Source organism: Pagrus pagrus (genome assembly GCF_965226575.1).
Source record: "Pagrus pagrus genome assembly, chromosome: 19".
Classification (NCBI taxonomy): domain Eukaryota; kingdom Metazoa; phylum Chordata; class Actinopteri; order Spariformes; family Sparidae; genus Pagrus; species Pagrus pagrus.
In genome coordinates, this window is record NC_140203.1 from 619,727 (window position 1) to 641,352 (window position 21,626).

Consider the following 21,626-nt stretch of genomic DNA (forward strand, 5'->3'; position numbering starts at 1 on the left):
TATGATTTGGAGAAAACAGCCTGTGAATGTCACGTAAACTGGATGATGTTTGTCGTCACAGCACATAGCTGAGCGAAAGATAGCGCCTCAGTGAGCTTCTGTCAGAAATGCATGTATGTGTTATGTGTGAGAGAAAGTGTGTGTGTGTGTGTGTCTTTTGGTTTCACTTCTGTTTTGTTGTGCATGCTTTTATTGTGTGAAGCTCTTTGTGCTACATTGTATTTGTATTAAATGTGCGATATAAATGACGTCTGATTGATTGATATCAGGCTGACCCACAACACAGCGTAGCCACCTAGTGGACAGTTTGTGTCCAACACACACCACACATTGACGTGGCTCTTACAGTGGCCAAGCATTGAAAGTTCAGACTGTCATGCCCACCAGGAATAACGTAGGCGAAAGCTTTTTACAACTCTTCATCATCAAGGTATGAGGATGAGTCTTAGTGACTGTGAAGTCTGTGGCGTTAAATCTGTAGGGCAAGTTAATTAAAGTACGAGCCATGGAAATGGGTGGAAATGGCAGCAACATCTCAACTTTGAACCAAAATGGCAAACTTCCCGTTGGACTGAGGTTATGGGTCCAAGAGGCTTTTTTGTGCGTTTGGTCACGATACTTATGCGTGCCGAAATTCGTTAGTGTATGTGCATGTAGGAGGCGGGGCTTCAAGTTTGACAAAATGGCCGCTGTGAACCAAAGTGGCCGACTTCCTGTTGGACTGAGGGTTTCGGTGCCGAGGGGTATTTTGTGCGTCTGGTCATGATACATATGTATATCGGAGGCAAAAGCTTTTGACAAGGTGTCATCATCAAGGTCTGAAGATGATATTTAGTGAGTGTGAAGTCTGTGGCGTTAAATCTGTAGGACTAGTGAATAAAGTACGAGGCGTAGAAATGAAAAAAAAATTCATGGGAAAAGCTTTAAGGGGGCGTTAGGGGGCGCTACTGAGCTATCGTGCTGCACATGAGGGCAGTTGTAGTATCGAATTAACGTACTCATGTGTAACGAGCTACGGGCCAAATCTGGTGACCCATGACTCATGCAGCCAGTGTAGTTACATGATCCCAACATGATTTTGAGTCAATTGGTCACATGACCTGGAAGCTATTGAGCTAACATAAAATGGGCGTGGCCTATATCAGAAGATTCAGCAGATTTCACTGAACGCGTGGATGTAAGGTTTTTGAATGTGTGACAAAGTATGTGGGAGTTATTAGCCAAAATGCACTTTCCTTGATTATAGCGCCACCTAGTGGTGGAAATTCACAATGACAACAGATTATACAATTTTTCTGCCAGGTGTGACCTATGTTCCAAGTTTGGTGACTTTTGGGGTATGTTGCGGCCACCAAAAATGCGATCTTGGGGATGGAACAATAATAATAATCTGAGCAAATCCAATAGGGCCTCGCACGAGATTCGTGCTCGGGCCCTAAAAAGACGATAAGAAGTCGACATCACATCAGAGGAATTAAGAGCAGATACAAAGTGTATGAGCAGTGTATGAGTGTGCGCAATTCAAGTCCAGTTTTCATCTCAGACCATCATGAAGTAAGTCAATCAACCTCCTGTATGTGTGTGTGAATAAAGCAACATCAAGCAGCTATGGAGTGATGTACCTCTTTGGATATTGCGTGTCGGACAGATCCCCCTATCTCAGCCTCTCAGCGGCTAATCATTACGTTGGACGGCCGCTGCCATAACTAGTAACTACATGTATCAAACAAATGTAGTAGAGAGGAAGTAAATTGTACTTTGGTTCATTTCATCACTGGTTGTTTGAAATTTTGACACAAAGACTTTTTACTTTTTCCTGTAAATGAATATCAGCCCCAAATATCAGTCTTCAGTCTGCTTGATTTCTTATAATCAGGTCGACTCCTAATAATTACCGCTCATGAGTCCTGAACGACGGCTGCAGTCAGCTTCTCCCTGCTGACAGACGCTGAATCAGTCACACAGCGTTCGGTCCTGACACTGTGACACTTCTTCATCCCTCAGATCTCATCGTTCAATGATCCAGACTTCCTGAAGCAGCTAGAGATGGCCGTCAAATATGGCTTCCCGTTCCTTTTCCAAGACGTGGACGAGTACATCGACCCAGTGATCGACAGTGTCCTGGAGAAGAACGTGAAAGGAGCAGAGGGCAGGCAGGTCATCATGCTGGGTGACAAGGAGGTTGACTATGACCCCAACTTCAAACTGTACCTCAACACCAAACTGGCGAACCCCAAATATTCCCCGTCAGTGTTTGGAAAAGCCATGGTCATTAACTATACCGGTACGATGCTTCAGCGTGGCAGCCACTGTTTTTATTTGTAATATTTGAGCAACGTGAACTAAACGCTTTGTCTGTGTCACGTTCCTGTAGTCACCCTAAAGGGTCTGGAGGACCAGCTGCTGAGTGTCATCATGGGCTTTGAGAAGAAGCAGCTGGAGGAGCAGCACAAGTCTCTGATCCAAGAGACCAGCGACAATAAGAAGCTGCTGAAGAACCTCGGAGACTGTCTCCTCAGAGAGCTGGCCACGTCCACGGGCAACATGTTGGATAACACCGAGCTGGTCCACACGTTAGATGAAACAAAGACGAAAGCCAGTGAGGTAAGTGGCTGCAGAAAGCATCAGTGAACTCGTGCAAGAATAGAAATTTCACTCACGTCTTTCTCCTGGTTTGTTGTTGTGATCGTCAGGTATTTGAGAAACTAAAGCTGGCTGAGAAGACGTCCTTGGACATTGAGAAACTCAGAGACGGCTACCGACCTGCCGCCAAGCGCGGTGCTATCCTGTTCTTCGTACTGACAGAAATGGCTCTAGTGAACAGCATGTACCAGTACTCTCTCGCCTCCTACCTGGAGGTGTTTGACTTTTCACTGCGCAAATCTCTGCCCGACTCTGTCCTGCTTAAGAGACTGAAGAACATCATGGACACTCTGACGTACAGTGTTTATAACTACGGCTGCACAGGTAACAATACATAAAGAAAGATTGAATGATAAAATTGAGCAAAAAGGTCCATTTCTTAAGATAACCTGACCTGACTGTGTGTCCTCAGGTCTGTTTGAGAGACACAAGCTGCTCTTCTCCTTTAACATGGCCATCAAGATTGAGCAGGCAGAAGAGAGGGCACCTCAGGAGGAGCTCGAGTTCTTCATCAAGGGTGAGAGATCCCAAACATGTTCACTCGTGCACACAAACCTGTGAATGCAGACAATGTCCAAAGCAGACAATGTCCCTGCCTTTCTTTTCTCCCTCCTGTGTGTCAGGCAATCTATCCTTGGAAAAGAGCAAACGCAGAAAGCCCTGTGAGTGGCTTCTGGACCAGGGCTGGGAGGACGTAGTGAAGCTGGCTGAGCTCTTTCCCGACCAGTTTGGTTCGCTGCCTGACGACGTGGAAAAGAATTCCCCTGACTGGGAGTCTGTAAGTGACCGCAGTGACAGGAAGCATCAGAAACGTTTTCCCTGACGTGTGGAGAGTTGAACCCTCGCTCTTCTTCTCCTCAGTGGTACGACTTAGATGCACCAGAAAAGGCTGCGTTCCCCATGAAATATGAAGAGAAGCTGTCGGCCTTCCAGAAGCTGCTGCTGCTGCGCTGCTTCCGCGTCGACAGAGTGTACAGAGCTGTGACCGACTACGTCACCGTGACCATGGGCGAGAAGTGAGACTGTTTCTATTGACCTTACACACAGGACATGTTGTCGCTGTATGTGCAGTGAACACAGTAAACTGTATGTACACGGTGCTGCAGGGTGAGTCGACTGAAGAGAAGATGAGCAGATGTATCAGCTGATCGTCCACATGTTTTCTTGTGTTTCTGCTCAGATATGTGCAGCCACCCGTGATAAACTTTGATGCACTCTACGAGCAGAGCACACCTTCCTCGCCCATTGTCTTCATCCTGAGCCCCGGCTCTGATCCAGGCAGTGACCTCATGAAACTAGCTGAGAGGTCAGGATTTGGAAGCAACAAATTCAAGTTCCTCGCTATGGGCCAAGGCCAAGAGAAGGTACTGAAGACTTTATGTCCCTGTCACAAAACAGTGGTGTGTAGATGATATTGTCCAGGTTTTCTATAAACTGATCAATGTACAAGTTGTTAGAATAGTGTGTAACTAAAGTGGGCCTGTAAAGACGGACTAGTGAGGAGATGAGTCTCCGTGTTCGCTGTGAGGACGTTTAATATCCCCGACAACCTCTGTAGCCTCATTTACACACTTGTTAGCAACCACTAACCATTTTTAACACATGAAGAGGTTTATAATTAAACTGTGGACAGATGGATTTTATGTTGGAGAACAAATTGTGTAAATATGTTCAGCCTGAAGTTTTAGAACAACAAACTTCACCACTGCATAAGTGCAATCAAGTGAACGAGCACAAGGATCACTAAGCAGTCAGTACAATAAAAAGCTGAGGGTGGTTGTCTTCTGTGTAATAATAATAAAGGTGGCGCTACGCCTGCTGGATACGGCGGTGTCCCATGGTCAGTGGTTGATGCTACAGAACTGCCACCTGCTGGTAAAGTGGCTGAAGGACCTGGAGAAGGCCTTAGAGAGGATCACCGAGCCAGACCCCAACTTTCGCTTGTGGATCACCACCAACCCCATCAAGGATTTCCCCATCGGCATACTGCAGAAGTCTCTGAAGGTGAAACACACGTTCTCCTCACCTTCAGCTGGTGGCAGCGTTGACTCTCCAAGATTCAGTAGTCGGCACAAGGTGTTCCTCCAACAGGTGTATTTGAATGATTTTGAATGATATATGATGGTAAAAGAGGCTCGCCTACCTTCTGATCAGTGGACGAAATGATCCAACTCCTGAGAATATGACATTGTTGCGTCACCAATACAGCGAGATGTGTAGTCTGCAAACAAACTGCTAAATAAAAGAATAAAAGAAGTTGAAAGCTGAATATGAGATAAAATGGCTTCTTCAGACTGTTGATGATAAAGACAGGATTTTAAAGCTGTCGGTGTTTTCACGTGGGTGTCGACGTTGTGTGCAGGTGGTGACGGAGCCTCCCAACGGTCTCAAGCTGAACTTGAGAGCTACATACTCTAAAATCTCCCATGAGAGCTTGACGGCGTGCCCACACGCGGCCTTCCGCAGTCTGGTGTACGTGCTGGCCTTCTTCCACGCCGTGGTGCAAGAGAGACGCAAGTACGGCAAGATTGGCTGGAACGTCCCGTACGACTTCAACGAGTCCGACTTCTTTGTAAGCGTCAAGTACACTGTGTTGCAAATTATTGACCGATTATGTAATTAGTATAAAATCAGTGATGTTTCACGGTCTGCAGGTGTGTATGGAGATCCTGAACACCTACCTGACCAAAGCTCACAACCAAGGACACAGCGACATTCCCTGGGGAGGACTTAAATACCTTATCGGGGAGGTTAGGCTCATTTGACTTGTTTTGTACTAAATTGTTAAATCTGTTATCTTGTGAGCTGCAGCTGATTGTGTATTACAGGTGATGTACGGAGGGCGATGCATAGACAGCTTTGACCGCAGGATCCTGACCGTCTACATGGAAGAGTACTTTGGAGACTTCCTCTTCTACACCTTTCGCCGCTTCCACTTCTTCAGCAACAAGGATGAGGATTACAAGATCCCTCCAAACGGGCCCAAGAACGTTTACGTCGGTCAGTCGTTGTTTTAATGACTTCACATTCTCACACTTGTGAAAATGAATTGTGTGTCTCGGCTCACAGCTGCAGCCTGGTTTCTGTTACAGATGAGATTGAAAAGCTGCCACTGGCAAACACACCAGAGGTGATGGGTCTTCACTCCAACGCAGAGATAGGATACTACACTCAGGCAGCTAAAGACATGTGGACTCACCTGATAGACCTGCAGCCTCAGACAGGTTTGTTTCATCCCTCCGGCCTTTTAATCCGTTTCTTAAATGAGAAATCCTGAATGCTGGAGATCATCCATGGAAGTAATATTTACTGTTTTCTGTGCTGCCACGTGCTTCCTCTCCTGTGGCCTGCACACACTCTGTCAGGTGAATCTGGAGGGAGCATCAGTCGGGAAGAGTACATCAGCCAGGTGGCTCAGGACATTCAGAACAAGCTGCCCAAGTTATTTGACCTGGACGTGATCCGTAAGGAGATCGGCACGGACGTTTCACCAACCTTCGTGGTGCTGCTTCAAGAACTAGAACGTTTCAACAAGCTAGTGGTCCGCATGCAGCGCTCTCTGGCCGAGCTGCAGAGGGTGAGAGGGAGGACGAGAGAGAACAGACGGGTGCTGAGTTTTCTTTGTGCTCCATGCAGGGTTTGATCTGTTCTGACTCCCTCCTGTCTCTCAGGCCCTGGCTGGTGAGGTGGGTATGAGCAGTGAGCTGGACGAGGTCGCTCGGGCCCTTTTTAACGGTCAGATCCCCGCCATATGGAAGAAGTTGGCACCTGACACTCTGAAGTCCCTCGGCAACTGGATGATCCATTTCCAGAGGCGTTATGAGCAGTACAGTCACTGGGTGAGAACACACACACACACACACACACACACACACACACACACACACACACACACTCACAGGTCACTGGGCTGCGTAGCCTCCTGCAGTATTCTGACCACCATGTTTCCATGTGTCTCGTGTCCACCAGGTGGACGAGGGAGAGCCAAAAGTTATGTGGCTGTCAGGACTCCATATCCCAGAGTCCTACCTGACTGCTCTGGTGCAAGCTGCATGCAGGAAAAACAGTTGGCCTCTGGATCTTTCCACGCTGTACACACAGGTGACCCAGTACAGCAGCGAGGAGGAGGTCAGCAGCCGACCTGGACAAGGTAAGGAGAGGACGCTCACTGTTTACAACCTGATCACTGCTGAGCTGTAAACACTGATGGTCTCTGTCCCTGCAGGCTGCTTCGTGTCCGGCCTGTACCTGGAGGGAGCAGACTGGGACGTGGAGAAGGGCTGCCTGGTGTGGAGTAAACCAAAGACTACAGTTGTTGAGCTGCCGATTCTCAGAGTCGTCCCCACAGAAGCTCGCCGCCTGAGGCTCCAGGTGACACAGACTCTTCAGGCCTCCACAGGGTGCTGCAGGTCACTGTTAGGACGTTCGATCTAACTGTTGTGTGTTTGTACCACAGAACACGCTGCGGACCCCCGTATACACCACGTCCTCACGGAGAAATGCCATGGGTGTCGGGTTGGTGTTTGAGGCGGACCTGTTCACCACCAAGCACCACTCACACTGGGTGCTCCAGGGAGTCTGTCTGTGCCTCAACACTGACTGAAGACGACTCCGCCTCACTGAGGTGGTTACCTCACAGTCTGCTCCACAACAGTGACTTTCTCTTTCTTTCCTCAGCAATAATATTCCCAATGTCTTTGTCTCCTATGGATCACGTCATCAGCCACATCCTCCTCCTCTGATGTCCTGATAGTAAACCTCAGTGTCCATCGCACGGCGGCGGCTGTCACGTTGTTGTTGTTGTCATCGAGACAAGAAGCACGTGAAGCGTTTTATTCTGTCAGAGAAAAACACTGTGGACCTGAAGCCCAAAGAAAAAAGAGCTCAGACTTTTGAGCAGATAACAGAGAAACGGAAAAAAAGTTGTTTAAATGGATGAAGAGACGTCACATATGAAGCAGCTGACAGCTCGTCACTCTGGTCGGGGCTTCAGCGGTTCAGGATCCTTCAGGCTTGAAGTCTATCAGCTTTCATTAATGAACAAGTGTGAGCAGTTCAGTCAGGTTCAGTTTACATATTTAATATTCTGACCCGACTTGAAGAAGCTGTTTCTGCTGAGCTCGTCAACATAATCTGCTCTGAGGTTCAGTCGGCGTCGCTTCATTATAACAATTCATTAATTTTTTAATCTTTTAGTCTCATGATTATGATTTACCATGGGAATATTTTTTTCATCAAGCTTAGTTACCATCTTGTGATTAGGGTTTATTTTCTCTTTAACTGGCTGAAGTGAACTTTCACCTCTCAGGGCCGGTGCGGTGCGTGTTGGGCTGCAGTGCCGGGTGTTTAGCCCTGTGGACTCGCAGCTGTGAGGCTGTCGGCTAAATGCCAACACGTTGAGGTTCACCGTCACTCGTCTCAGCCCTTAAGAGGTCCTTAAAAAAGCTCACACTCGTGGTCCTAACGACAAAAAATGTCACCTTCCTAAAATCTGCTGAAAAATTATTATATATTAATATTTTTTTCCACTTTAAATGAGTCAGTCTTTTAAAACTACTTCAGCCTGAAATATATATCAAATATTAATTATATTTTTGGAATTTTAACCCTTTAAAGGCCAGTATGTTTACATAGATCCTCGATGGCTCGATCGATGTCCACAGGACGTAGGCGTTGTGAAGTGAAATGTCAACCAGGTTGTGGAAGAGTCTCTCAGTCTGGGATTGAGCGTCTCCCATGCAGGTTTGTCACGGCCACAATACGCTGCAGGATTTCATCTGTCAGCAGACGTTGTGGATGTCGGGTCACTGATTCGATTTTTTGAAGTCCATCCTTCTGCTGCTTCATCCATCTCCTCTCCGCTCTCATCTTCAGATGAGTCAGAGTTGGACTCCAGCTGGTCTGTTCCTACCTCAGAGAAGGATGAGGAGCCATGCTCGCACTCAGAGCGCATGATCACTTACAGAGCCTCCTGTGTGCTGTAATGTCCTGCCATCTCCAAAATGACAACTCCTGACATCACATCTGCAGCGCACCTGTGTAAACAACCTGAGCAGAACCAAAACAATGTCCAATTTTGTTTTGGTTCTCGCTCTACTCATCGTTTTTATTATTGAATGATTGTGAACGCAGAGTGGCCTTCAAAGAGAAAAGACTTTTGAAGTTGGCCACACACACACACACACACACACACACACACACACACTCACACACTATCCAACATCAATAGCGACACACTCATTTCAGTAGCAAGGCACTCTTGCAGAAAACATTAAGAAGTGTGAAGTTTGGCTGCATGCTTTGAATGGGACAAAGTAGCGCCAACTGGTGGACAAATATAAAAATTTAAAATTGAAGGCTAGTGGTCCGAAATGAAATCTTAACATAAAGGAACGCATTAGTTTATGTTAAGATAAATGTGGGATCAAAAATTGCATTTTCAACGGTTTTCAATGGGACATTTTTTGTTGGTAGGAACAAATGTGTCTGAGATGACAATTCAAACGTTTCTTAAAAATGAATATCCTTAATAAAGGATATTCATTTTTAAGAAACACAGCCAAAATGTCTTGAAAATAAAAAAACTGAACGGCACAAAATGTCCTTAGGGTCTCTAAAAGGTTAGTTTCTAATTAGCAGTGAACATAAAGTTGGTCTGAGAGAACTCGGCTGAAGTGTTTGAGGAGAATAAAGGTAGTTTGGTGAAGCAGACTTTAGTTTTTTATTATTTTCCACCATAACAATCGTCCTTTAACGCGTCGGAGCATCTGAATTACGTGACGACACACAGAACTACTTCATGTAGAAGAACACACTTTATTGTTGCTGCAGGTGGAGGAGACACAAACAGCTCAGCAGAGACACTTTAACAAACACATTCAGCACAAACACGACGATCACTAATCCAGATGTTTGATTCCACAGATGCTTGGATCCTTCATGAACTGTGGATGTTTGTGAGTCACCGACATGAAACCTGGAGGAAGAGACACTCAATCAGCTGATGTCTGACAGAAACACATCTTTGACATTTCTCTGCTCAGACTCCTGTGATGAGCTGCAGTCAGCTGATGACTCAAGATTAACGTTAACGTGTTATTTTGTATAAACATATGAATGGTTGATAGATGACAGTTGAATTAAAATGCTGGATTAAGTCGCCTGGTTTATCTGGTCTGAGTTCGTCCTTATTAAAATGAAGAAACGTCACTTTAAAGGTTTGTCTGAAGGAAACGTACCCATTGAGTGAGCTTTCTTTATCGCTTTGGAGACTTCCTTCTGTTTTCTTCCACACAAGCCTGCACAATAAAAACACAACATTAATCTTTTTATCCACAAAACACTGCAAACTGCTGACGAACGCGTCGGGCAGCTCCTGCTCACCTGTGATGTGTCGGCCGTAGATTCTGCCCGTGTGCGGTGAGATGAACTGTGAGAGCAGCTGTGAAGAAGACAGACGAGAGGAAACGATCAGTGATGTTCATGTACTGAAGCTCCGTCTCACCGTCCGACATCAGGAGAAGTTCAAGATGTTGTGAGTCTGATACAGCCAGCGACTCGTCGTTTCATCGATCAGTTGTCAACTATTAAATAATCACCTATTTTTTTCATCGATTTTTCAATTTGAGTAATTTTTTAAGAAAACAGTCAAAATTCTCTGATGTCGGCTTGTTAATGTTTTCAGTTTTATTCCCGCGATGCCCAAATAACAAATTAATTAATCGAGGAAATATAATTTTAGTTCAGTTTATATTTATGGTTTCATTCTAATATTTTTCACGTTCATTTGTCAGACTGAAATGTGTAAATACCTTCAGTGATTTCTGTAGGTGAACTTGTTTCTGGTGTAAATGTTCTGACTGACCAGCTGTGATCCAGATGTGGTTCCTGTACCTGATGTATTGAGTGTAACAGCGAATGTCTGATAAATCATCAGACTGCAGTTACATGACGTCGCCAAAGATTGCAAAGAAATATTTAGGGGAACGTCATCTGGACTTATCGTCATAAAAATAACTTTTATTTCCTGTTTTACTTTTCTGATATTGGAGTTTACCTTCTCTGATCGTTTTGTTTGATTCATTAAGAACAACTAAACTGACCTGAAGCGTTCGACAGGGAAATAAAACCTAGTTTGGTGAAGCCTCTCCTCTGAGATATAAACTGAAGCCTCGTCTCTCTGCAGGGTAAACATTCCTTTCCACATAGCTGAACCTGTGACCCTTCGTACCAGGAGGCTCCATCCAGTCTGCCACTATCTCCATCTGGACACAGAAACTTTATTTTCTTAAGAATAAAAACATCACTTCAGAGACTCCACAGACACCAGAACACATGTGAAGGGGTCCTCGAAGTTTAAAATTAGATTTACAACGGCCCACTGGAGACACTCAGTCTTTCCTTTAAGGGTCAAGTTAGGTTCAACTGATCACAGTTGAATCAGTGGACGCAAAACACTGAAGACTGAAGGACTTTCTTTTGAAAATGAGATGTTATAATTGAATGTCCTTCTGTATCTGTAAAACTGCATCATTTTACTGTCCCTGAACATCTCGCCTGCTGAGACAGACACACACAGAGACTGAGGTAATAAAACTCCCCCTCACATTCCTCAGAGTTTCTTCTCTCTTCTGAATCTTAACAAAGTCATAATCACTATGAAGCCAGGACCGTATCTCCTGGGGAGTCACACATTATCATTCGGGAGGTAACATTCATTAAATTCATCCTACTCTCATTTCTCTGTGATGAAAAATAACTGAGATAAATTAAATATGCAGGATTGCCCTGTATTCTCTGCATCCACAGCGCTCTCCAGTGGTGAGATTTATATCCAATGTGAAGTCTTTCTCTCATTTATGCACATTACAGTCAATGTTTACAGTCCCTGTAATAGTATTAGGCTGAAACTAAAAGGAAAATGTGTAGTAATTATTTCTTCTGTATAATCAAGTGTTCTCGAGTACTATTACTTTTAAATGTTAATGATTTAATGATTCATGTGATTTGTGTTTTAAGACAGTCTACATTAAGTCATGGTGACATTCTGGGAAACACGATTTAAAACATTAAGGTGTTAGTTCAGTTTCTCTGCGAGTTTATCAGACTTGTTACTCCTCTGGTGCGAGGACTGGCAGCTTTTAATGTGGAGAACCAACGGTAACTGTGTGTACAAGGCACTACTTCAGTACTGAGATTGAAGAAATTGATTAGAATTGATTGATATTAATTTGAGTTAAACTCGTCTAGTGGAATTTGATTAATTACCTCCAAATTAGTCAAAGAGATAAAAGAACGGAGGTGGTGCCCTATTTACGAGTGCTTTGTTAATCTCAAGTGATCAATAAATTAAATTTATATGTAGTGTTTCTCCTATACTACCATACCTAATACTAATACTAAGAAAAAGAAGAGTGAACAGGTGTACCTTTCTTTAAATACATTCTGACTTATTGTCCATAATAAAGCTTCAGTCTGAACCCAGTTACAGGTGCTTCACTCCGAACCCAGTTACAGGTGCTTCACTCCGAACCCAGTTACAGGTGCTTCACTCCGAACCCAGTTACAGGTGCTTCACTCCGAACCCAGTTACAGGTGCTTCACTCTGAACCCAGTTACAGGTGCTTCAGTCGCTCACCTGGATGTTCTTGTAGTCCACAGTGACGTTGCAGAGGACACATCCTTTCTGTGGTTCTCTGAACGGGTTTTCCATCTTAGCGAGCTTAAAGATGAGGAACAAGTAACATTAGTACAACATGTTCAGGTCAGCCCTGTTGCTGCTGACAGATATCACTGCGATACATCAGTGTCATTACCCACCATGCCATCTTTCTGTGGGGCTACATCTGAAGCGGCTGTCAGACTTCTCATACCTGCAGGGGCACGTTAGCATTAGCAATATTAGCTATCTGTCGCTTACCAGATAACAATGATTCCAATTTATACTTAAAACAAGTATCGATAGTTCATCTTAAACATAATAAACTCTGTAACACATTCAAACACATGCTAAAGATCTAAATAATATCCACAGGCTTACTCGTGTTTCCATGTGATGATAAAACAGGCTTTAGCCTCTGAAACACTCTCAGGACGGACATTTTGACCTGACACAGGACCGGATGTTGTCAACCAAGACTTCCGGTGCCTCTGACTAATATTTCCTACTACATCTTACGTTAATGTTTGTTATTTGGGGGTTAATAACAAATTAAATATAGTTTTATTCTTAAATAATAAATATATGCTGAGGCTGTTTTTGTTTTTTTCTTGTAGATTTTGAATTTCTGATGTGAGTTTTAAGATTTAATGTTTTACGGAAATAAATAAATGTTACCCTCTTCGAAGACACAACGATATAAGATACCAATCCCCCGGAATAAGTGAAGATGTTACCGTTAGCTGTTTGCTACTTATATAAGCAAATTATTTAAACTTAATATATTTTTAGCGCCGCATTAGTTTGACCAAGTTTTATTTGTGACTTTACATCAGCGTCTTACTGAATCATCACCGTTCGTAACCCGCAGTATCATGCTAAGTACTTTTATAACGTTAACGACATGAGGGGTCAGCTGATTAAGCAAAGTGTTCATCTGATCATTATCGGCTTTATTTTGGGTAAATTATCAGAAGTTTACTGCAGCGAAACTAACAAGTACACGCAAAAGCTAAGGGCATTGAAACTGTTAGCCCTGCTAGCTAGTTAGCCGGCAACCCGAAGACGGAAATGGCAGCGGGATTGTTCTCTTGCTCTGACGATGCTGTTGACAGTTTTGAAATTTAAACGTGAAGCTCTTTGAGCCGCTGTCGCCTCCACGCTCACCGACGTTACAAATAACAGAGCAGCTTTTCTTTCATTATTATGGTGACAGACTTTTATCCTTTTTAACTTAATGTCGAGTGTTTGTGAAGCTAATTAGCTCTCCACGGGGGGAAACTAGGGAGTTGAACTAGCAGGAGTGAGCTAACTGAGGTACTTAACGTCTGCCAGGCTGTGTTATGCTAACGTTAGCTAGCTTAAAGATGTCAGTGATGTCTGCTGACAACAGAGACGCTGAAGTATGAACCAGGAACAGTGTGCTGCTGTCTGTGACCGTGTGTCTGTGCTCAGAGCTTCAGGATGATGTGTGTGCTAGCTGAGCCTGTTTGTAGCAGCAGGCGGTTGGTGTGTCAGCTATGAACGCTGAGAGGACAGAAGTCAAAGTGAGAAGAGTTTCCTCGAGGAAAAGGACGAGGGAGAGCCTGAAGACTCACCTGACACCTGCCAGGAAGAGAGGAGGGGGAGACACCTGGTTACAGCAATGTCCCAACACCTGGAGGCTGAGCAGCATCATGGCTGACATACAAGCTGCTGAGGTCAGTGACGGTCCAACATCTGAAGCCTTCATGCAACTGATGAAACTCGTGTAATAAAATCCTCAGACCACATTTAGTGCAACAAATGTTGAGTGTCACAAACTGCCATAAAATACTAAATGTTAATATTATTGTCTGTTACATTTTTCATCCAACATCAGTCCTGATAGTAACAACACATATTTATTCATCGTCCATATTGTGCATCCGAAGTTGTTATGATTTGTTTTTGATACCTGACCAATCAGCTGACTCCACAGGTTTCTATCAGTGAATAACTCTACTATCGACTAATCGATCAGCCAGCCATCGTTCAGTCATTGAACTTGCCGCCTGTGGATTGACAGTGCTGTGTTTGTGTTCAGTTCTGCAGTGACAGTGAGGATTTATTCGGGGACTATGACAGCATCCTGGAGGACAGCTCTCTGCTGGCGAAGCTAGACGATGCAGAACAAACCGAGAGGCAGCGAGACGTCCGGCCGTCAGCCGTGGATCAGCCGAACTTCACGTCTCTGCGGCTGCAGAAAGACGTCGTCTGTGAGGACGTTCTCACAGCCTCTATCTTAGACGGCCTCGGAGACGAAGCCTTCGAGGACTTACCGCCCAGCCAGCGTCAGTTTCAGGAACAAGTTCATGGGAATGTAAAGAGGAGCAGACTGGACGGAGATAAAACCTCCACGCCGGTCAGAGACGCTGACAGGACCGCCGAGGCTGGAACAGTACTTAAAATGGAGGATAAAACCAAGAGACCGGCGAGGAGGAGCGTGGCGGACCAGCTGAAGAGGACGATGGTCTGTAACGCAGCATCTCCCTCCAGCGTTTCACGGACTGTCGTGTTAAAAGAAGCCGTGGTCACTGAGGAGATCAGCGTCGCCATGCAGGCCATGGAGACCGTATCCGCCGAGACCACCGACCTCGGGCCTTTCTTTGGACTCCCCTCCAGAGTGAAAGACCTGATGTACAAACTGAGAGGGATCAAGTCTTTATATGGTGACGCACTGTTCTGTTGTTGTCTTCTGAATTAACACGTTCCAGCTTTTGTAATGTGAACATCTGCTGGTGTCCTTCGTCCTTGGTGTTGCAGCTGAGTGTCCATCTGTAAAACAATCTCACTGCAGCACAGAAAAACTGATACGACGATAATCAGCAGACTACGGCTGCAATTAACAGTTATTTTAATGAACAATTAATCATCAGGTTTCTTTCACAGTCATCAATTTGTTCTAAAATGTCAGCATTCAGTTTACTGTGATAAAAGCATCAAATAATCACATTTGAGGAGCTGGAATGAACAAATGTCTTGCTTTTTTTCTTGGAAATATTATTCATTGCTTTTTAAAACATTGCTGATTGTTTTTCTGTCAGTTAATTAATCATAAAAATAATTGTTATTCAGCTCCACATCTTTCTGAACACAGTTTAAAAATGCTTCTTCTCTTTGTCACTGAGTTAGATGTTCAGATTGAAAACAGTAAATATGAAGTTACCTCTGAACAAAGCCATGCTAGCAGTTTCCCCGTTTCCAGTCTTTATGCTAAGCTAAGCTAAGCAGCTGCTGGCTGTAGCTTCATATTTACTGTACAGAAAAGAGAGCGGTAATAATCTGAACGTCTGACTCTCGATCGTCTGTATTTCGTTAATACCAAATCGCTGTGACCTCAGACTGAGGAGGATACTTTTGATTTGTCTCCACAGATTGGCAGCAGACGTGTCTGAACCTGGACTGTGTTCAGCAGAGGAAGAATCTCATCTACTCGCTTCCCACCAGCGGAGGAAAAACTCTGGTTGCAGAGATCCTCGTCCTCAGAGAGCTGCTGTGCAGGAAGAAAGACTGTCTGTTCATCTTACCGTACATTTCACTGGTGCAGGAGAAGGTAGTAAAGAGAGACCTGAATACAAGAACAAACTCAGTCTGAAGTTTAAAAGTGTTGTTGACGTCTTTCACTGGGCTTTTTATGAATCTCTTGTTTTTTTAATCTCTGACGATCAACTTCTTTCAGTTCAGATTTCAACACCTGAATTTGGGTTTCTGATGAAACCAAATCAGTTTATTCTGTTATTCTTTATTCTTGTTGTTGTTATTATGTGTAAGGTTACATTAGACAAACAGCACTTTTTATTAAAAGAACAGAAAAAATACAAACTGCATTAAATGTAAATGTGTACGTATACTTTAGTAGGCTTCACATAAAACAGGTTTATATTTGCATATGTGCGTTTAACAGTCAAAAGAGTTTAAAGGCAAATTGATGGAAGATAATTCATACTGTGAAACCTGGACAGGTGCTTCAGATATCTGATGAGTTTACCAATAATGTAGTCCATCTGTGTGACAACATGAACCTGTTGTCATAACATGTAGATAAAAACTGATGTCATCTGCGTAAAGATGTACATTACAACGTGGAGGTGATATTATGGAGTCCAGAGCCCCGCGGGACACGTTTCCATCACAGCACTTAACTTTGAATGGATAAAAACTGCTGCTTTGTTGTTCTGCAGGTCCGCGGGTTAGCGAGCTTCGGCCTGGAGCTGGACTTCATGGTGGAGGAGTACGCTGGCAGTAAGGGCAAGTTTCCTCCCGTGAAGAGAAGAAACCAGACGTCGCTTTACATCGCTACGATAGAGAAAGCCCACAGCCTCGTCAACTCTCTGATAGAGACCAGCAGGATCGATAACCTGGGACTGGTGGTGGTGGACGAGGTGCAGTTTGGATCCACGCTGTGTTAAATGTGAGCGTAACGTTACAGGTGGAAGGATTGATGTCAGCGTTTGTCTTCTGTGTGCAGCTTCACATGTTGGGCGACGGCAGCAGAGGAGCCGTTATTGAAATGACTCTGGCCAAAGTTATGTACATGAGCAGTGAGTCCTCGTTTAATCACAGTGTTTCTGCTGAGCCCTTAAAGGAAGAGTTCACCCAAAGATGAAAATGTTTGTTTCTTTACAGAGACGACTCAGATCGTTGGGATGAGCGCCACTCTGGGAAACATCAGAGACCTGCAGACTTTTTTAAAGGCGGAAAATTACACAAACGACTTCAGGCCTGTACGTGATGTTGACCACCGTGTATGTTGAACCATCCTATGACTGTGAGCTGTTGTAAAACTGTGGTGTGTTCAGGTCCAGCTGAAGGAGTACGTTAAACTGAAGGACACGATCTATGAAGTGGACCCAAAGGAAGAGGAATGTTTTAGATTCTCACGTCTTCTCAACTTTAAAGTAAGTTCGATATTCTCAGTGTGTTTGTTTTAATAATAACATTTTATAGTCTGTCACTTAATGAATGAGCACGAGGTGTTCGAAGCATTTTAGAAACAGAACTGTGTTCCAGTTCTCAAACTCTTCGTACAATCATCAGAAATCACAACAAAACGTCCTCAGACAAGAAAAAACAAACCCCTGACGTCATCGTGCTTTGACACATGGACATGGAGGCACGGGGGACGTGTGTCCTGCAGGTTGAGTTTGCTGTGTGAAAGTTGTGTCAAAGGCAAAAACAAATGTGACAGAAGAACCAGAAAAATCAATAAAAGATCCATCTGTGTAATCCGAGAACCCAGCTGGCATCCGGCCTTTTTAACGCCAGCCAGCCCTCTGCAGAGCTGTACCGACTTGAAGACAGTTGTTGACAACGTGTCCCATCTTTGTCCCCTCAGTACTCGAGTTCGATGCAGAAGATAGACCCGGATCACATCATCGCTCTGGTGACTGAAGTCATTCCAACACATTCATGTCTGGTGTTCTGCCCCACCAAGAAGAACTGTGAGAACGTGGCAGGGATGATCTGCAGATACCTGAAAGAGTAGGTGAAGCAGCCGTGTGTCGTGTTCTGCTCTGCTGTCCGCTCTGCTGACTCTCTGGACTCTTACAGGGACTTCCTGCAGCACATGCGGGAAGAGAAGGCCGTCCTCCTCAGAGAGCTGAAGGACAGCGGGAACGGCTCGGTGTGTCCGGTCCTCAGGAGGACCGTCCCCTACGGCCTGGCCTATCACCACAGCGGACTGACCTCCGAGGAGAGGAAACTGGTGGAGGAGGCCTACTCCAAGGGGGTCCTCTGTCTCCTCACCTGCACCTCCACCCTGGCTGCAGGCATCAACCTACCTGCCCGCAGGTGAGTCACCGACACACTGATGCATTCTGATGAGACGCTGATGGTTTCAGTCGGTAGTTTTAAATGAAAAGAAACCTACATTTACACTACATCAATATAAATAAATGTTCCCTCTCACTGATGTTTGGCTACATCGTATGACGACACACTGACTTTATTGTGGGGATGTTGACCCTGATGTCGTTGAGTCAGAGTGATCCTGCGCTCGCCGTACGTGGCCACAGACTTCCTGAAGAGGAGCCAGTACAAGCAGATGGTGGGACGGGCCGGTCGAGCAGGCATCGACACTGAGGGAGAGAGCGTCCTCATCCTGCAGGACAAGGACAGAGATATGGTGAGTCAGGACTCAGAGAGGTGACGGAGACGTAGATGGAGACGCAGACTTTCTGTTATTATTGTATTATTTTACATCTTTCTGTTTCCTGTTCTGTCTTCAGGCTAAATCACTCGTGTGCGCCCCGATGGAAAACTGTTACAGCAACCTGATGCATGATGATGGAAAAGGCCTCCTGAGTCTCCTCCTGTCTCTCATCGGATTAAATGTAAATCCCACACGTCATCACACGTCGTCTCCAGGTGTTTCCAGCTGTGCGGACAGACATGAACCAGGTGTATGTGTGTTTGTTGCAGATCACCACGTCTCTGGATCAGATTAGAGCGTTCCTGTGTGGGACGCTGCTGCACGTCCAGCAGACGCAGCTGTGTGTGGAGCAGAGTCTGTGGGAGGTGGTGCAGCGGTGTGTCGGCCTCCTGAAGGACAAAGACCTCATCACTGTGACTTCAGACTCACACGGTCAAACCCTGCAGGTCACCAAGCTGGGAAAAGCTACGTATAAAGGTAAATCGCTGTCACGGTTGGGGCATCCACACCTCTGTTCAATTTGGATTCATAATTTATCTTTTGGTCCTCAGGCTCAGTGGATCTGACCTGCAGTGACCTCCTCTACAACGACCTGTCTAAAGGTCTGGACGGTCTGCTGCTCAACAGCTGCCTCCACCTGGTCTACCTGGTCACACCGTACGACATGATCTCACAGTGTAATCCTGACTGGATGTTGTTCTTCAGACAGGTACACGCTCGTCCTGACACATCATGACGTTTTCTCAGCTCAGTTGTGACCAGCTGACGTCTGTTGTCTGTTACAGTTCACCCTGCTGTCAGCTGCAGAGCAGAAGATGTCCGCAGCCGTCGGAGTGCCGGAGAGTTTTGTTGCAAGAAAAGCTGCAGGACAGACGATGAAGAAGGTACGAAACTGTCGGACGCTTTCCTCCATCCGAACACGTGTCCAGAGCTCAAGTCTTTTATGCATCTAAATTATTGTCCGTGCACAAAGAATAGTGACACTCTGTGTGACGTCTGTGTGACGTCCTCAAGTGATGTCACTCGAGTCAGCGTCAGTTTGGACCTGAACCAGACCAGAACTATCATAACACACCGACTGTCAGCAGGTCCAGGAGCATTTAGAGGAATGAAGGCCACAAGTGTGAACATGAGATCTCCTGTTTTAACCTTTTTAAAGTGTTCATCATGAGTCTGACCAAAGATCTAAACGTTTCATAACCTTAAAGGAACAGTTCACTCAAACAGTAAATCAGTCATCATCTCCTCCTGATGATATAAAGTCAGGCTCAGTCATCATCTCCTCCTGATGATATAAAGTCAGGCTCAGCCATCATCTCCTCCTGATGATATAAAGTCAGGCTCAGCCATCATCTCCTCCTGATGATATAAAGTCAGGCTCAGCCATCGTCTCCTCCTGATGATATAAAGTCAGGCTCAGTCATCATCTCCTCCTGATGATATAAAGTCAGGCTCAGTCAGGTTAACTTGATGGTTGAACATTGACCTCACAGTTCAGTGTACACTATTAAAGTAGTTTAATAACTCACCTGAAGTCTTTTGTGATTTTATGTGCTGGTAGATTTCGTGTCCTTCGATGGTTGATGGTCTCATCGTGGAGATCTGATTTGTTTTTGGAGAGAGCAGCTGCTGTCCTGGTGTGTTGACCGTCGTGGCGTGTCGTTGTGTTTCAGAGCGTGAACATGGAGGTGGTGAGGCGGATGTATTTGGCTCTGGTGCTGTTCACTTTACTGAAGGAGACCAACCTGTGGACCGTGGCCGACAAGTTCCAGCTGAGCCGAGGCTTCGTCCAGTCTCTGCTCAGCTCGTCCTCGGCCTTCTGCTCCTGCGTGCTGCACTTCACTGAGGTATCACCTGATGTCACCTGATGTCACCTGAGGCTGCTCTCAGCTCTGCTGCAGTTGATCAGTGTTCTTCCTGCTGTGTGTGATCAGGAGCTGGAGGAGTTCTGGCCCTTCAAAGCTCTGCTGACGGAGCTGACGCGGCGGCTGAGCTACTGTGTGAAGGCTGAACTCATCCCTCTGATGGAGGTGGCAGGAGTGATGGAGGTCAGTGTTGATCAGACACGTTTCATCAACTTAATCAATGAGTCCATCAACAGAAAATCAATCACAATAAGTGTTTTTATATGATATCTGCTGCTTGAAGCTTCTCACACGTGAAGAGTTTCTGCTTTTCTTGTGTTTTCGTGTCGAGTCGGTGGAAGTCCGGCAAACAAACACAGAGACGGGACGGACATGACGTCACGTGATCAGAACAACACAGTTTACAGATTTCATTGTCAGAATATAAAATGTAAAGTGTTTGGATCCAGGAGACGACTGAGCCACACGACCTCTCCACCGGGATGACCTGGAAGAGAACCGGCCACACAACATAATAAGCAAAGATTTAGATTTTACAGACGGACGAACAGAACTTGAATTATCGCCATCGAGCTCGAGACGAGATGAATGTTACGATGGTGTGTTTCCACAGTGAAATACATTTTCAGAAGTTTATAATATCCAGTTTGTTTTTGTCCTCCAGTCACGAGCGAAGCAGCTGTACAACGCCGGCTACAAGACGCCGACTCACCTGGCGAACGCCGACCCTGCGGTTCTCTCCAAGACGATAGAAAACCTGTACAAGAAACAAGCGGATCAGATCGTGGCCTCTGCGAAAGTGAGTGCTGTTCAGCCCGACGTCAGCAGATATGATGACTAACGTGTGAGCTGGTTGTCCTCAGATGTCGTCTCTCTGTTCCAGATGCTGCTGAATGAAAAGGCTGCAGCTCTTCAGGAGGAAGTGGACGAGCTGCTGACGGTTCCTGTGGACCTGCCCGCTCCTTCAAGAACACAACTTACCTGAGTTTATTGACCACAGAGGAGTTTTATTCTCTGTGTGAACTTTGTGTTTTTTTAAGACTTCATTTGTTTGAATTGCAAATATTATTAAAATAATGAACAAGAAGGACTCGACTCGAATTTTTGTGAACCTCCAACCAACAGCTGGCGTCTGGAAACAGCCTGGATTCTGGTTCTGCTCGGCTGAACTCTGTCAGCAGCTTCGCTCCGAACATCAGTGTTGTGTCTTTGTCTCATCACGAGTTAAAGCAGGTCGCAGCTCCTGATGTGGTTCATAGTTCAGATCAGCTGATCAATATTTACAGCC

At 45.2% G+C, this 21,626-nt stretch overlaps 3 protein-coding genes across 3 annotated transcripts in view; 2 read left to right on the top strand and 1 right to left on the bottom strand.

The window, feature by feature from the left end:
• dnah10 (dynein axonemal heavy chain 10) overlaps positions 1-9,804 on the top strand; it is a 33,201-nt gene extending 23,397 nt beyond the window's left edge. Inside the window, exons 62-79 of the mRNA XM_084382741.1 lie at positions 2,005-2,284; positions 2,375-2,604; positions 2,694-2,967; positions 3,056-3,160; positions 3,267-3,421; positions 3,505-3,659; positions 3,824-4,007; positions 4,447-4,647; positions 5,006-5,215; positions 5,298-5,393; positions 5,472-5,643; positions 5,736-5,867; positions 6,009-6,220; positions 6,315-6,482; positions 6,613-6,793; positions 6,869-7,014; positions 7,100-7,267; positions 9,568-9,804. Coding sequence (XP_084238867.1) covers positions 2,005-2,284; positions 2,375-2,604; positions 2,694-2,967; positions 3,056-3,160; positions 3,267-3,421; positions 3,505-3,659; positions 3,824-4,007; positions 4,447-4,647; positions 5,006-5,215; positions 5,298-5,393; positions 5,472-5,643; positions 5,736-5,867; positions 6,009-6,220; positions 6,315-6,482; positions 6,613-6,793; positions 6,869-7,014; positions 7,100-7,246 — 3,048 coding nt within the window. The 3' untranslated portion in view covers positions 7,247-7,267; positions 9,568-9,804. The remainder of the gene's footprint in view (positions 1-2,004; positions 2,285-2,374; positions 2,605-2,693; positions 2,968-3,055; positions 3,161-3,266; positions 3,422-3,504; positions 3,660-3,823; positions 4,008-4,446; positions 4,648-5,005; positions 5,216-5,297; positions 5,394-5,471; positions 5,644-5,735; positions 5,868-6,008; positions 6,221-6,314; positions 6,483-6,612; positions 6,794-6,868; positions 7,015-7,099; positions 7,268-9,567) is intronic.
• Positions 9,440-12,788, bottom strand: mrps18c (mitochondrial ribosomal protein S18C). The gene is made up of 6 exons (XM_084382742.1): positions 12,683-12,788; positions 12,463-12,515; positions 12,281-12,364; positions 10,027-10,084; positions 9,882-9,941; positions 9,440-9,619 (listed from the first exon to the last, which is right to left on the bottom strand). The coding sequence occupies exons 1-6, from the start codon at positions 12,741-12,743 to the stop codon at positions 9,543-9,545; spliced, it is 393 nt and encodes a 130-aa protein (XP_084238868.1). The 5' UTR covers positions 12,744-12,788; the 3' UTR covers positions 9,440-9,542.
• A 583-nt stretch (positions 12,789-13,371) lies between these two features.
• On the top strand, positions 13,372-21,437 carry helq (helicase, POLQ like). Its single transcript, XM_084384003.1, has 18 exons — positions 13,372-14,001; positions 14,367-14,991; positions 15,697-15,875; positions 16,504-16,704; positions 16,791-16,863; positions 16,949-17,046; positions 17,122-17,220; positions 17,658-17,803; positions 17,873-18,112; positions 18,305-18,446; positions 18,550-18,654; positions 18,743-18,950; positions 19,025-19,182; positions 19,259-19,357; positions 20,147-20,320; positions 20,408-20,521; positions 21,003-21,137; positions 21,222-21,437. Exons 1-18 carry the CDS (start codon positions 13,822-13,824, stop codon positions 21,321-21,323), a joined length of 3,078 nt encoding a protein of 1,025 aa, XP_084240129.1. The 5' UTR covers positions 13,372-13,821; the 3' UTR covers positions 21,324-21,437.
• The last annotated feature ends 189 nt before the right edge of the window (positions 21,438-21,626 follow it).

Excerpts from the sequence above, each read along its gene's own strand:
- mrps18c (XM_084382742.1), bottom strand. The coding sequence starts at position 12,743 with ATGTCCGTCCTGAGAGTGTTTCAGAGGCTAAAGCCTGTTTTATCATCA. Across the intron at positions 10,085-12,280 it reads TGGACTACAAGAACATCCAG|CTGCTCTCACAGTTCATCTC; the intron begins GTGAGCGACTGA and ends TCTTCTTCACAG. Across the intron at positions 9,620-9,881 it reads AAAGAAAGCTCACTCAATGG|GTTTCATGTCGGTGACTCAC; the intron begins GTACGTTTCCTT and ends CTCTTCCTCCAG.
- helq (XM_084384003.1), top strand. The coding sequence starts at position 13,822 with ATGAACGCTGAGAGGACAGAAGTCAAAGTGAGAAGAGTTTCCTCGAGG. Across the intron at positions 14,992-15,696 it reads AGGGATCAAGTCTTTATATG|ATTGGCAGCAGACGTGTCTG; the intron begins GTGACGCACTGT and ends TTGTCTCCACAG. Across the intron at positions 17,804-17,872 it reads ATCTGCAGATACCTGAAAGA|GGACTTCCTGCAGCACATGC; the intron begins GTAGGTGAAGCA and ends GGACTCTTACAG.